General features: G+C 39.3%; 1 protein-coding gene and 1 pseudogene across 1 annotated transcript; one reads left to right on the top strand and one right to left on the bottom strand.

Annotated features, from left to right (window-relative positions):
- The first annotated feature begins 6,617 nt into the window (after positions 1-6,617).
- LOC124281938 (probable ATP-dependent DNA helicase RecS) lies at positions 6,618-8,649 on the top strand. Its single transcript, XM_046717944.1, is given in 6 exon segments — positions 6,618-6,921; positions 7,367-7,467; positions 7,470-7,522; positions 7,734-7,852; positions 7,855-7,988; positions 8,335-8,649. Coding segments are annotated over 6 exon segments (1,026 nt in total).
- Positions 8,650-10,599: 1,950 nt separating this feature from the next.
- Positions 10,600-13,788, bottom strand: LOC124281937 (annotated as a pseudogene).
- Between the last annotated feature and the right edge of the window lie 213 nt (positions 13,789-14,001).

Genomic DNA, 14,001 nt, shown 5'->3' with positions numbered 1-14,001 from the left:
TTCTACTGTTTATTCACGGGGCCTTCGTGTTTGTTTCAGTGGATTACGTTGATGAAAATTCTGTACTGTTGCAGATTACGTTTTATTCTGCTGCTGATCCGCATTTAATATGCCCTAGTTGTAATCGCCATGTTCATTTTTTTCGCGTTGCAGTTGGGTACGGTACTAATTTATCCAATTCTGCCTTTTATAAATATTTACTTCGCGTTTGAGGGCCAGCGCAGAGCAGATAGGTCGCTGTGATGCAGAGTCTAGCATGACTGATACACCTGAACCCCTCACCAGTCTACTGCTGTTGGTGGACCCCCTCCGTGTGGTGTTCGGCTAGAGTGGTGGAGGCGTGGGGACGTAGTCCGCCAGCCTCAAAATCCTGCTTCCCCAGACATCCCATCGTCACAGCCGAAGACTAGAGGGTTTCTACTGCATCTCAGCGCGAGACTTCCGCACCCCAGGGCAGCATCGACCTCTGAGGGGAAATCAACGAAGTCTACTAGAACTTTCTCAGCCCGAGATTGTTCCCATCGTAAGATTTGGGCCTGTATGATGATCAGCCGGAGCATCATACCTGATGTACATCAAAGAATGACCGATGTCGGCAACAGTGATGTCAGCGCAGATCAACATGCAGCCTGATGTACCAACGCGCTGATATTCGATGATCTTCCTGAAGGTCCATTAAGCTACCAACACTCAATGCAGACTTAGCACCCCAAGGGCGGCGTCGACCTCTGAGGAAATCAGCGAAGTCTACTGGGACTTTCTCAACGAGATTGTTCCAGCAGCTGAACTGGGCCTCTCGATGTTCAGCCGATCATCATCCCCGGCGTGACGCCACACAAGAAGCCGACGGTGACAGCTACAATGACATCAGCAGAGATCGCCATGCAGCCTGATGTCTCTACACTGATGTCCAGGCGACTTCCCTGATGGCCCCGCACCGCTAACATCGCCAGAGAGGGCACCGACTACTTCGGCCGCAGACCATCCCAGATGAACTGTTGCGGCAAATCATGATCATGATGGAGGGCCACTACAGACTGGAGAAGCAGCCAGCCCAGGGCCTGAGCAACTTTCGCGAAGGTTCCAGCGCTGGAAAGAGCGACACCCAGGTCACCACACAAGTCTGCACACAAGTCTACAGTCAGGTCTCCCCCAGCGTCACCCGACATAGAGATAGAAACACACAGTCCACCATCAGAAGAGCATCAACCTCTCATCAGCGATGCTGGGATAGAAGATGATAGAGGCATCATTTTCTCAGGCGCTGAGATCACGATATTGGATGGTAAACAACCTAGATCTCTCTTCACCTTCCAAGGTGGCAACTCGCGCAGACATACCTGATGAAGGAAGGCGATGAAGACACCATCACATTACCTCCGGTCCCGACCGATTGCTGGCGGTGCCATAGAATGAGGACACAGCCTACCATAAAGCCATGAAAGTTCAAGCGCCAGAGGCATGCATGTTCTTAACCTTAATAGATCTAGAGCGATCAATAAGATTCTTATCACCAGAGTTAGTGACCACGACTTCTGAAGATGATAGGGTGATCTACTTTCGGCTCTACTTATGCAGAACCAGCAAGAACCACACCTGTATGAAGCTAGCGGCTCATATATTGTTGGGACTATAAACACTTCGCTAAGGAAGTCCCAGGCAGCCTCCAAGGAGCTAGAGCCTCACCAGTTACAAGGGGCGTCACGGAGGAGTAGCGCTTCACCGACCCCACATCCTGTTAAACACAGAGGCGTTCAGCGAAGCAAGCTCATATATATATATATACTAATCGGGCTTTGACTTCGATACCTTAGCGAAGGTCAGCGAAGGCTAAGTGGCTCAAGTCTACTTCACCCAGAGATCTAGAGGGATGCTTGAGGCTTAGCGAAGTCTCAGCGTTCACCGAGGAAGTCTCCTCCAAAGGTCTCCATATACTAGCCACTTCGTCATATATGGCTACTTTCGTCAGTCCGTTCAAGACAGCACGCATAAGTTGTCTATCAACTGTATGCCAGATGCGATCTATAAACCCTGGCGAAGACAATTGCACAGGCTATTTACAACACAGAGCGTCGCTGTATTAATTAGTCAGCGTGACGTTTCATAGATCTTCACAGAAATCAACTGTTCATTATAGATTGCTAGAATATGCAATCCCGGACGGCGATCACGATTATCTACATGCGTGACCATTCAGCATATCTGCAGACAATTCAATGCTCGAAATTGAACAGCAGCCTTGTTACAGCGAGTATAACTCATAATGCGTCCAGCGTTTCTGAGAAGAAATATGTACAACAAGTTCAGCTTTAATTCTACAATTAGGACGATACATTCATGTATACAGTCTACAAGCTGACAACTTGCAAGTTTATTGTACCTTTATATAAGGAAGTCGAGATTATATTCTAAACTGAAGTTACTTTCCGACAGCCAGGAAAATAACCTACCCAGCATTAATATTACAGATCCCGGGTTATTTGGCGGAGGTTTGTAGCGTTTACCATTAACCCTCGAAACACATGGTCACTTCGGGTAACCGGGAAGCTACGGTGAAGACCGGCGATTATGCTAATATCAGCGGCGGCAAGATTTTATACAAGGTTTTTTCCTGCTACACGGTGACATCACAGCGGGGTATTCTTCAGAATCAAAATGCCTTGTTCTGCAGTTGGACGCGATGGACAACGACCTACGCGGAGGTCGATCTTAGTTCACAGTTCAAGACTTACGTTACAAGTGACAACTATATATCAGTGAGCGAGCAAGCCTCCTTACAGTCCAGTTAATCTGAACCTTCATGATTGGGCTGCTTTCTTCAAGTTAGAGACCTCCCCTGTCAAAGTTAGGGCTGAGGGCACGGCAGTCAGGCGATTTTACATAAAGTTCAGCGAGGACAGACACACCTGGTTGTGCACCTACATGCGTCAAAGGACCGCTTGGCGAATTACCTAGGCGGCGGGATACAAGTGGATCTAAATCCACAGCGTCTCAGACTACAGCTGAATTTCATCATCAAGCTACTAACACAACTAGATGGTTAGTAAACCTACTTAAGCTTTCTGATTGGAGAATTAAAGCGGAAGTTTCAAGCTCCAACTTGGGGATCTGAATATAGTGCTCCAACACCTCACAAGAGTGAGGTTTATGAACAACGCCTGGATGACATACTTGGACTCCATGATCACGATGATTCTATCCGCGATGGCCAGCAAGAGCACTGTAAATTTATCTCCACCGAACCAAACAGGAAGGAAAATGCAACAGATTATTTCCTCTATCATCAACTTCGCAGAATGAAGTCTCGCATACTATATCTCCGTTTGGATCAGAACTGTCATACTACGTGCATACAAGGCGGATGGACCCAATCCGACCCTCCATGAGCTTTTAATACTCATGATATTAGAAGCGCTAACTTCTACAATTGATTTACACAAATGTTATTTGAAATAATGGAGGGTTTATTTCTGGAGATCCGATATGGTGGTTGCCAACCATTATCTGAGAGATATCACCACGAGGGCGTCTCAGGTATCCACCAATTCGATCCCATGGTCCTCGCACAACAGTTGACAGTTCCTCGGAGAAGATAAGTCAATCTTACAGATTTCTACTTATCTTATAACAGTACTAAATAGCTACATGCTATATATAATTTGCTTAAGTTCCTTTTATCATCACAGTACTATGATTATTACATCATACAATATATAAGTTAACAACTCTACAGAGTTTGTTATTATATATTTACCTTAAGTTAATCATATCTTAAGAGTAGTACTATGGTTACATGATAAATGCATTAGCTAAACAAACTCTACAGAGTTTTTGGCTATTATATCGTAGCAAGTTAAATTATATCCCTAAGCATGGTACTATACTCATATTGTAAAATATATTAGCTAACAAACTCCGCGAGGAGTTTTGCTATTATATAGGTAGCTTAAGCTTATTCATATCTTAAGCTCAGTACTATGTTTATATCATATAAGTATATTAGCTAACAAACTCTAAAGAGGTTTTGCTATTTGGCTTAAAGATGTCATCATATCTTAAGCAATATGGTTACATTATAACAGGTATTAGCTAACAAACTCTACTCATATTGTAAAAATATATTAGCTAACAAACTCTCACGGAGTTTTGCTATTATATATGTAACTTAAGCTTATTCATATCTTAAGCGCAGGTACTATGTTTATATCATATAGGTATATTAGCTATCAAAATCTAAGAGGTTTTTGCTATATATATTGGCTTAAGTTTCATCATATTTTAAGCTTTATGGTTACATTATAACATGTATTAGCTAACAAACTCTCTGGAGTTTTGCTATTATATGTAGCTTAAGGTTTCCTTCATAAACTCAATACTACTCAATATAAAAGTATTTTAGCTAACAAACTCTAAAGGGTTTTTTGCTTTTATACAATTAGCTTAAGTTTCATCATATCTTAAGCAGTATGGTTTACATTATAAAATGTATTAGCTAACAAAAACTCTAACGGAGTTTTGCTATTATATATATATACGGTAGCTTAAAGTTTAATCATATCTTAAGCTCAGTACTATGTTTATAACATAAAAAGTATATTAGTTAATAAACTCTAAGGGTTTTTGCTATATACATTTAGCTTAAGTCTAATCTTATCTTAGAAAGCTTAGTACTATGGTTACATTATAAATCTATTAGCTAATAAACTCTACAGAGTTTTTGGCTATTGTATATGTAGCTTAAGTTAATTATATCTTAAGCACAGTACTATACTCATATTGTAAAAAATATATTAGCTAACAAACTCTACAGAGTTTTGCTATTATATATGTAGCTAAAAGCTTATTCATATCTTAAGCTCAGCATTATATCTATATCATATAAGAGTATATTAACTAACAAACTCTAAAGAGTTTTGCTATTATATAATTAGCTTAAAGTTTAATCATATCTTAAGCTTAGTACTATGTTTATATCTTAAAAGTATTTTGGCTAACAAACTCTAAGGAGTTTATACTAGCATATTAACAAGCTTAAGTCTATTAGTCTTAAGCATTGTATTAATGTTATATATACTTTATCATAATAAATTACATTGTAATAACCTTTATATGGCAACTGATAAGTTAACAGCTGGAATTCATCAGTTCAGTGCCTTTATGAAGTTCCCATAGGGTTATTACAATCATCACAGTTCAAATCACTAATTATTAAAATCCAAAGTATTATATATTCCCACCTCCTTTTCCGTTCGGATACTACAAGTAAAAGAGCATGAGTAAGGATAAGGAAAAAAATATGTAATTTTTAGAGTAAAATTGATATTTTATACTTATCCTGACTCATGAGGTAAGCTCCCTCCCATCCTCCCCACATAACACTTTGGATTTCCCTGTAAATTCAAATGTTGGGCTCAGTATATGAGGGAGAGAGTAGAGGCACATGGGTGGAGGTGAAGCCCTCGTTTCGCAGCTTGTGGAAGGGAGGTAGCTTCGTGGTGAGTACTAATTAGTGATTTTACATTGAAGGGGCTTCAATTAGGGAGATACAAGTGTTCCACTATGTTAGCAAGAAGAAGAAGACAAACAAAAGAGCATGAGTCAGGATAAATTATAAAATATCAATTTTACTCTAAAATTACATTTTGGTGCCACAGCTATTCAAAGTTTAGAAGACATGACATGATTATGCTTATAATGTTAGATTTATTGTTGATTTATTTCCTAAAAATTGTAGGCGTTAGGGGTAGCCCTAGTGGTTAAAAGCGTTAATTCGTCCATGCCAAAGACCTGAGGTTGAATCCCCATGTAAGATTTACAATGTGTGAAGCCCATTTCTGGTGTGTCCACCAGTGATGTTGCTGGAATATTGCTTTTAAAAGCGGTAAAAACTCAGTCAGTCAGTCAGTCTAAAAATTGACTTGCACCTGGCTCAAGGTTGACTAATAACTAGGTTACACTATAATATTGGGTTGCACCAGTGCAAGTATCAAAGCACTAAATTGAGCACTGAGGTTATGCTGAAGCTAAGGCCTCACTCATGTATGTTATATCACTGCAATTGTGGCAGCCTGGCAGCGATAGAAATCATCAGGTATACTGAGAGTTGGTACAAGTTCAGGGCTATTAAAGGTCACCCATTTGCTGCTAATCTAGTACACAAGTTGCTCAGTCGTGCAACATTCATAGGTTTGAAACCAAGATTCACTCTGATTACGTTCCTATGTTTGTCAACACAGTATCCATGGTTAGTTGTGGACATCGCTATAGCTACCAGCAACATCAGTTTCATGTGATCAGCACAGTATGTTCTCGGCAATATGTGAATATGTGATTTCATGTTCTATAACCATGTTACATAATCAATTGTATATATTTTATGGTGAGAGCAGATATCAGCAATATTTATCTACAGAACTCAGTCTAAGTAAACTTAGCCTCAGTATTATTCGTTACCCTACTATACTGAGGTCTAACAAAACCGTATGGAAGGTCGCGTCAGGTGACCTTTGAGCGACCTATGACCGCCCAATCAAACGCGAGACGGCCGAACAGAATTCACCAATCAGACAACGGCTACTATTTTGCGTACGGCGGGACTTGCAAAATGGCGACTCAAGATGAAATTGACAGTGCGCTCGGAAAAGTTCTTCCGCATTTCCGGTGTAAAAGAGATGAAAAGCAACAGAAAGAAATTTTTAAAGTGTTTGCTGGCCGATAGCGACTGTGTTGCCACACTACCAACTGGATTTGGCAAGTCACTTGCTTTTCAAACTTACATTCCCGTTCGTCGCGTGTTGGATTCTACACATACCGGCAGGATGATCGTTTGCTGTCCGCTCGTGTCACTAATGCACGATCAAGTAGATAAACTCTCCTCCATTCCGGGCATTGCTGCAGCATACAGAGGTATGAACATTTTATGTTAATCTTAAAGAGCCTAATATGTAATGAATTTGTTTTAAATGTACTTATTATAGGAAGCATTATATTTTGAAAATTACACTAATGTTCCTGTTATTAGCTACATTTCTTAATTAAATTCATGTACATGAGACGTCAGTAAAATATTTGGTACGAAATTCTTATGTAAAGCTTACCTTTTGCTGCCAATTATAACAATTTTGATTACATTTTTGACACCGCACAACTTCTATCATTATCAATTCTCGACAGTCATCTTGAATACACAATTTTAGACGAGTATAATTTAGTACCAATACTCCTAACCTCCATTTCTGAATGTTTGTTTACATGGTTCAGTGTTTGTAATAACCACTTTAACCATCTGTGAAAACATCTCCGCCAGAAAGTCAAAATAATCTTATAATTCCTATAATTCAGCTTGTTCATCTTTGTAGGTTTCCAGTGGAGTCAAGTGACAAACTTATTCAAGAGGGATCAGTAGATATCATCTATGCCTCTCCAGAGACACTTGTTGGTGACCCACTTTGGAGAACAGCACTACAAAGAAGCTCAAAGTTGATGTGATTGTCATCGACGAGTTCCACACAATTGCAACATGGTATGTCTCATCAAAAGACTAAAATGTCAACAATATCATCTATACAGCTTTAAGTTTCTTCATACTTGATATAACCATTTTATCACAAAAGTCATTTTTATTAAGGTTGGACACATTTGTTAATGTTTTTGCAGTTTTAGACCAACCTGACATTTGAACAATTAATTGAATATTTGTTCAAGTAACTGTTAGGTTTCATAACTTGTTTCAGGGGACATGGGAGTGATGGTACCGAAAAGACTTTCAGGAAATGGTTTGCTCACATTGGGAACTCGCGATCATTGTTTCCTGATGCATGCATACTAGCACTAAGTGCCACATGTACAACACAAAATTAAAGCGTGTACTGAAAGTGCTGTCCTTAAAAGAAAATACATATGTCATAAACATGTCTCCAAACAAGACCAACATCAAACTTGTTGTAGCTAAAGTGCCCAACACTGTTGAAAGTGCCATGTCTTGGCTTGTGGGCCCGGGTTAAGAGACTTAAGAATCATTTTCCTAGAACTGTTATGTACTGTCAGACTATCAGGGGATGTAACAAGAATGTATACCTACATTACGAAGAGCAGCCAGATCTTGTGAAGCAAGTGGACATGTTTCATTCACATACACTTGGGATAAAAGATGGACATTTTACAGGGCTTGAAAGATACCTCAAGTTCACTAAGGTTGGTGGGTGTGTACAAGTCGCTTGGCATGGAGTGTTGACACCTAGCAGGTTTGACAGTGTTATAATATCACGGAAATCCAGGTAACACTGTTGATCTTGTACAGGAAATGGAGTGAGTTGGACCGAGGAGGTCACATAGCCATTGCACTGTTGTTGCACAACTCCATTTCACTTGAGAAAGTCTGACACTGAAGTAAGAAATGTGTACCAGTTAACAGAATGCAGAAGAATGTCTCTCATGACATCATTTCTCACAGTGAAACAGTTGGATGAACTCAAACTTGAAACCGGCTGTCATACTTGTTGTGACATCTGTGCTGAAAGCGTGTTCATGTGGAAAGTGTTCTATGTTGAAACTAGAAGAACTGTTTGCAGGAGTGGAGCCTGTTCTATCAGACTCTTCAGACAACAGTTCCAGTACAGATTTCTATTACACATCCGATTCGGGTGGTGAATCAGATTTTTAGCCTCAGCTTGCAGAAATGATGTTTGATGTAGATAATGAACTGCAGCAAGTATTTTCATTTACATTGAGTACCTGTCATGGAATTTATGATATCCACAACAACAATCTTGTGTTGATTTCATGTAATGATTTAACGTCTAAATGTGTTGGAAAAGTAATGCAAATGAAATAAGTATTTTTAATAGACAGTGCAACCTGGATATAATGCCGTGTTTATGCCAGAACAGATTTTCTGCCCTTATTAAAATGTATTTTGCATTTATGTGCAAGTGTACATGTGCTATGTAACTGAGAAATAAAGAATAATCAATAAGAGACATGCCTTCTCCTGGCAAAATGGTGGCATTATAACTAGGGTATACTGTATTAAATGAGGGAAAAGATTCAGCAGTGTTTGAGAATAAATGCTTTTATTAAAACATTTAGTCTTGCAATCTACTGGGATGTTTGTACATTTCTTTACCCCATGCTGTAACACAGCCTCAAAATGGTCTTAGCACAAAAGGCGATCTTAACTCCCATGCTGTAACACAGCCTCAAAAGCGATCTTAGCACAAATACAATCTTAACTCCCATGCTGCTAACACAGCCTCAAAGCAGTCTTAGCACAAATACAATCTTAACTCCCATGCTGTAACACAGCCTCAAAAGCGGTCTTAGCACAAATACAATCTTAACTCCCGTATGGTAACACAGCCTTAAAAGCGGTCTTAGCACAAAATCGATCTTAACTCCCATGCTGCAACACAGCCTTAAAAGCATCTTAGCACAAATACAATCTTAACTCCCTGTAACACAGCCTTAAAGCGCAGTCTTAGCACAAATCTGATCTTAACTCCCATGCTGTAACACAGCCTTAAGCAGTCTTAGCACAAATACAATCTTAACTCCCATGCTGTAACACAGCCTTAAAAGCCCAGTCTTAGCACAAATCACGGTCTTAACTCCCATGCTGTAGCACAGCCTCAAATCGATCTTAGCACAAATCGATCTTAACTCCCATGCTGTAACACAGCCTCAAATCGATCTTAGCACAAAGATGATCTTAACTCCCATGCTGTAACACAGCCTCAAAGCGGTCTTAGCACAAATCGATCTTAACTCCCATGCTGTAACACAGCCTTAAAAGCAGTCTTAGCACAAATCACGATCTTAACTCCCATGCTGTAACACAGCCTCAAATCGGTCTTAGCACAAAGATGATCTTAACTCCCATGCTGTAACACAGCCTTAAAGCGGTCTTAGCACAAATCCTCGATCTTAACTCCCATGCTGTAACACAGCCTCAAATCGGTCTTAGCACAAAGATGATCTTAACTCCCATTTTACACAGGATTATTGTCAATGTAAATGTCAAGATGTTTGATCAAAGGATATTAAAATATTACCATCCACATGATTTACCTCTCTTTGTTCTATAACATATTTTTTAGAAATAATAACTAAATCTAACCTGAAGAGTTACTAGTTTAAATTTGAGAATATCGAGAGATGGTGATTGTGATTAACAGTTACTCTAAAGATACATACACACCTGTTGGAAATTACAATCAAGCTTTTAAACTTTCTATTGCAATAAACATTTTGGACATGCAGTTAATATTGCCTTATAATATTCTGGCACAAAAGGCTTATCAGAGTGTTCAACACTATTATGATGTTGAATGTAATGCTTTGAACATCAGTGAACTTGAATAACAAGTCAAAGAGTGAGCACACATCCACATATCCCGGTGAATTAATATCACAGCTTGTTTCACAATCAAATATGCTTTGTTATTGGAGGAGGCGTGCAAAGGGGACTGTTGGTTTGTGGCGATGTATCATAGTAGACAGATTTGATTCACTGTTGGCAAATGGATTCCTGTCACTACACAGATCCTTGCAGTGGAGTGAGCGGCTCAGGTTTTCGTTGTGAGCACATCTAATTGTCTCAGTTCACTCAGTACCTTGTGTACATACGGCACCATAGTTTGGCAAGAGTGATGAAATCCCTTCCTCTGTTTCAGATTGCAAAATGTCTTCAAAATTCCGCTGAGACTGGGTAAGATGTGGGTACTCCTTGGAATGCTGAATGATACTCTCTTTGGTCTTGTGGCGGAACATGCAATTTTGCTGTCGATTTAGCATTTCCAAGTTACTCATCAAAGAGCAATGTTGTTGTTTTTTCCCCTTGCAAATTCACAAATCGATTAGCGACAAAATTAAGCTGCGCTCTGTTCTGCTGGCAAAGTGCCTGAAGTAAGGGCAGTTAAATAATACCGAACCGATGACATATTTCACCTTGTTTGTCTTGTTGTACAATGGAAGTTCATACTTTCTTGAGCGAACAGATCGACAACCATCAGCCATGTCAACAGCTTGGTCTAAGTTCTTGTAATGAAGCATTGTCAGCTTAAACACCATTAAAGATGGTCTTTCAACTGATCTGATTTCTTGGTTTTGCTTTTTGGTTTCTTTTTTCTGAATGTTCACATTGTGAAACTTTGCTTCATGTGCCTTAAGTGACCCAATATATGCATATGTCTTTTTCACAAAAAATGACACCTTGACCACGCCTTCATCAAGGTTTGACACCCAGTAGTTTTCCTGATGTTCAGGATTTGGAAAGAACCCTTCTCAGGGATTCACAAATGTCCTCTGAATCTTCAAAAACCACTCTTTAATGATTTCCTCTGAGATATCATTCAGCCACTGTACCCTTTCCCTGCTGACAGGTCAGTGAAGTTGTCAGGAAAGCTTATCTTGAGTGTCAGGGTCATCCAAATGCAAATGGTGTAAGAACAGCAGCAAGCATACATGCATCCAAGATGATGTAATACAATATTTTTTAAAGGGCGATAAGCATTTTCACATCTCCCTTTACATTTCTCATGTTCAGCAGGTTTCCTGAAGAAATACACAGTTCCCTTGTCATTTCCACTTTTTGTGCTGTAACTCATCTTGTGTATTGCCTGAAAGAAGGAAACATTTAGTATTTGATAATATTCTTATCATGCATAAAACAAGCGTAACTAAATTATATCCAGTAAGTTAACATGTACAGATTGAATGCAGTCTGAAGAATAGTTAGTTCCTGTCTGATAGGTTGTATCAAAAAAGATTTTTCAGTCATTGATCAAAAGGTTCAACTCCCTCAGAATTAGAATTATGAAAGTCTATCCTTATCATTACCTCGAGTAAATTCATCCCAGTCTGTGAAAATCCTCTATCTTTGAGATGAATCCTTCAAAGTCTGTCTTTTCGGTGTTAATCCATTTCCACTACAGACTGTTGGTAGCTTTTTGACTGAACCCTTCTCGCATCAGTAAAGTCTGTCACCTGAAATGAATAGATATATGTACAGGCCTGATGAGGTAAAATGTGAGAAAAATGTTTCTTTTTTTACAGATACCTGTTCAAAGTAATGGGTATGTCTGAAAACAATGCTTGTTAACTTTGCCTCCCAGAAATACTGATTCCACTATTTCTCCATCGGCCAGAATGGCACATACTCTTGGTGAGATCAGTCAAGAGCTTTATGACATCCTGTAGTCTTGTTTTCATTACAGTCAAAAGCCCAAAGCGGATACTGAAGCAAGGCAGAAAAAAAAAACCATTGATATTATTCAAATGGATTGGAATCAAGAGTATCGCGATTATTACATTTTCACTGTAAAACAAATGCATCCCACATCACAGCCATGACATGATCCCTTTGGCTTCACCAGCGAGGCAATAACAATATGATACAGGGGGTGATCAAACATTTCAGCTGTAAATTAAATAATGAATTAGCTCATAAATTTAGTAAAGATGGATAATTGTTTGGTCAAAAGGTCACTAAACACAGACTAAATATTATTTGGTAAATATAAATAGCGTTACATGTGTATTGATTGAAGCATGTCTTGATTCCCTGCTGTTGTTGACTGTATTCATCAATGGTAGATGCTGAGGGAAGATTTTTTCCAAACTTGCTGTTCAGCTCAGGGTGATTAGCAATGACTGATGTTAAGAAAACAGGAATGTCATCTCTCTCCAGAAACAAAGCCTGCTCTTCCTTTGGGTGGATGTATAAAGGTCAACAATTCCAAATCCAATGGCATTTATAACTTTTTGTATAGGATGCAGATGGCTGTGGGCAGATTCATGTCAACAATGTAGCATACATGTTAAACAGATGAAGTGATACAGTTTTCCTGTCGAGGTCCTGTAGGATGGCAGAATGTTTTATCCCAATTGTCGCAATCAGTTGGATACTTCTTCTGTCCTCCAGCAGCCCATTCATTCTTCATATCCTTGATCTCTGAGCTGAAGCTCACTTTCCCAAGAAAGCAGCTTCTTGATGTAATGTAACTGGATGCATAGTGAATCCTATACTGTGACAGCCTCTGAATAGCCTTGAAAGAGAAATACATTTGATTAGGTATGTAACTAAAAATGGACTAAATAGTTGAGTTATTGTGATGTACTACTTCTACAACCACTTTCCTTCAAGAAATACATGAAACAATTTACATGGAATCATAATAATCCTGTGTAAATGCTGGAAGTGAATAATTAGTGGTAATGGTGTTGTAAGTCTGTCATGCATACACACATAAATACAGTGCTTACTAGAACTTAATAATTTGCTGCCATGTATTACATCAGACTGTCAGAATACTGTTGTTGATGGAAGATGAGTGCTTATACACTTAAAGGGTATCTTATGTCACCCATGTTCATAAACATTGTTGCAATCACCTGGGGCAATTTAATAAGAAATCATGGTGCTTTTATACTGAAAATTACTGCCATAATTAAAAACGTTTTACATATCATGAGCATATTCAAAAAGTACCTTCTGAGTACAACCACCATGGGTGGGAAAGAAGAAAGCCTGATATGTACTGGAGGGCTGACATGTCTTGGGATCTACCATGAAGACCAACTGCTGCCGTCATCAACATGTGGCGGAATGCCTTGCTGGTTGCTTGTATTGGCATCACTCACAATTGCTGACAAAATGGAACAAAGTCCTGGGCACCTGGCTGTAAGTTCATGGTAGAAACTTTTCCCATGTGAAATTCTGCTAATGTCATCATGAGTTTTCAGCATTAGAAGTGACTGGAGTGCTCTTTCTGCATAAGGTTCTGCACTCATGTGCAACCCACTTTGAATGGAGCTTTTTAATGACATCCATTGGTTTTGAAACAGTTATGTGGTCTAAAACAACCTTATTAAAGTCAGATCCTCTAACTATGGCCCTGCATTTTTCTTCTGCCCTTCTTCCTCAACAATCTTTTTTTGCACAGCTCTGGTAGAAGATTGTGACCTAGGTAAAAACAGAATGTTATCACAATTTTTTTTTTCCTG

The sequence above is a fragment of the Haliotis rubra genome, unplaced genomic scaffold, assembly GCF_003918875.1.
Source record: "Haliotis rubra isolate DU_JTF1 unplaced genomic scaffold, ASM391887v1 Scf290, whole genome shotgun sequence".
NCBI lineage: Eukaryota > Metazoa > Mollusca > Gastropoda > Lepetellida > Haliotidae > Haliotis > Haliotis rubra.
This window is presented reverse-complemented; position numbering and strand designations above follow the sequence as displayed.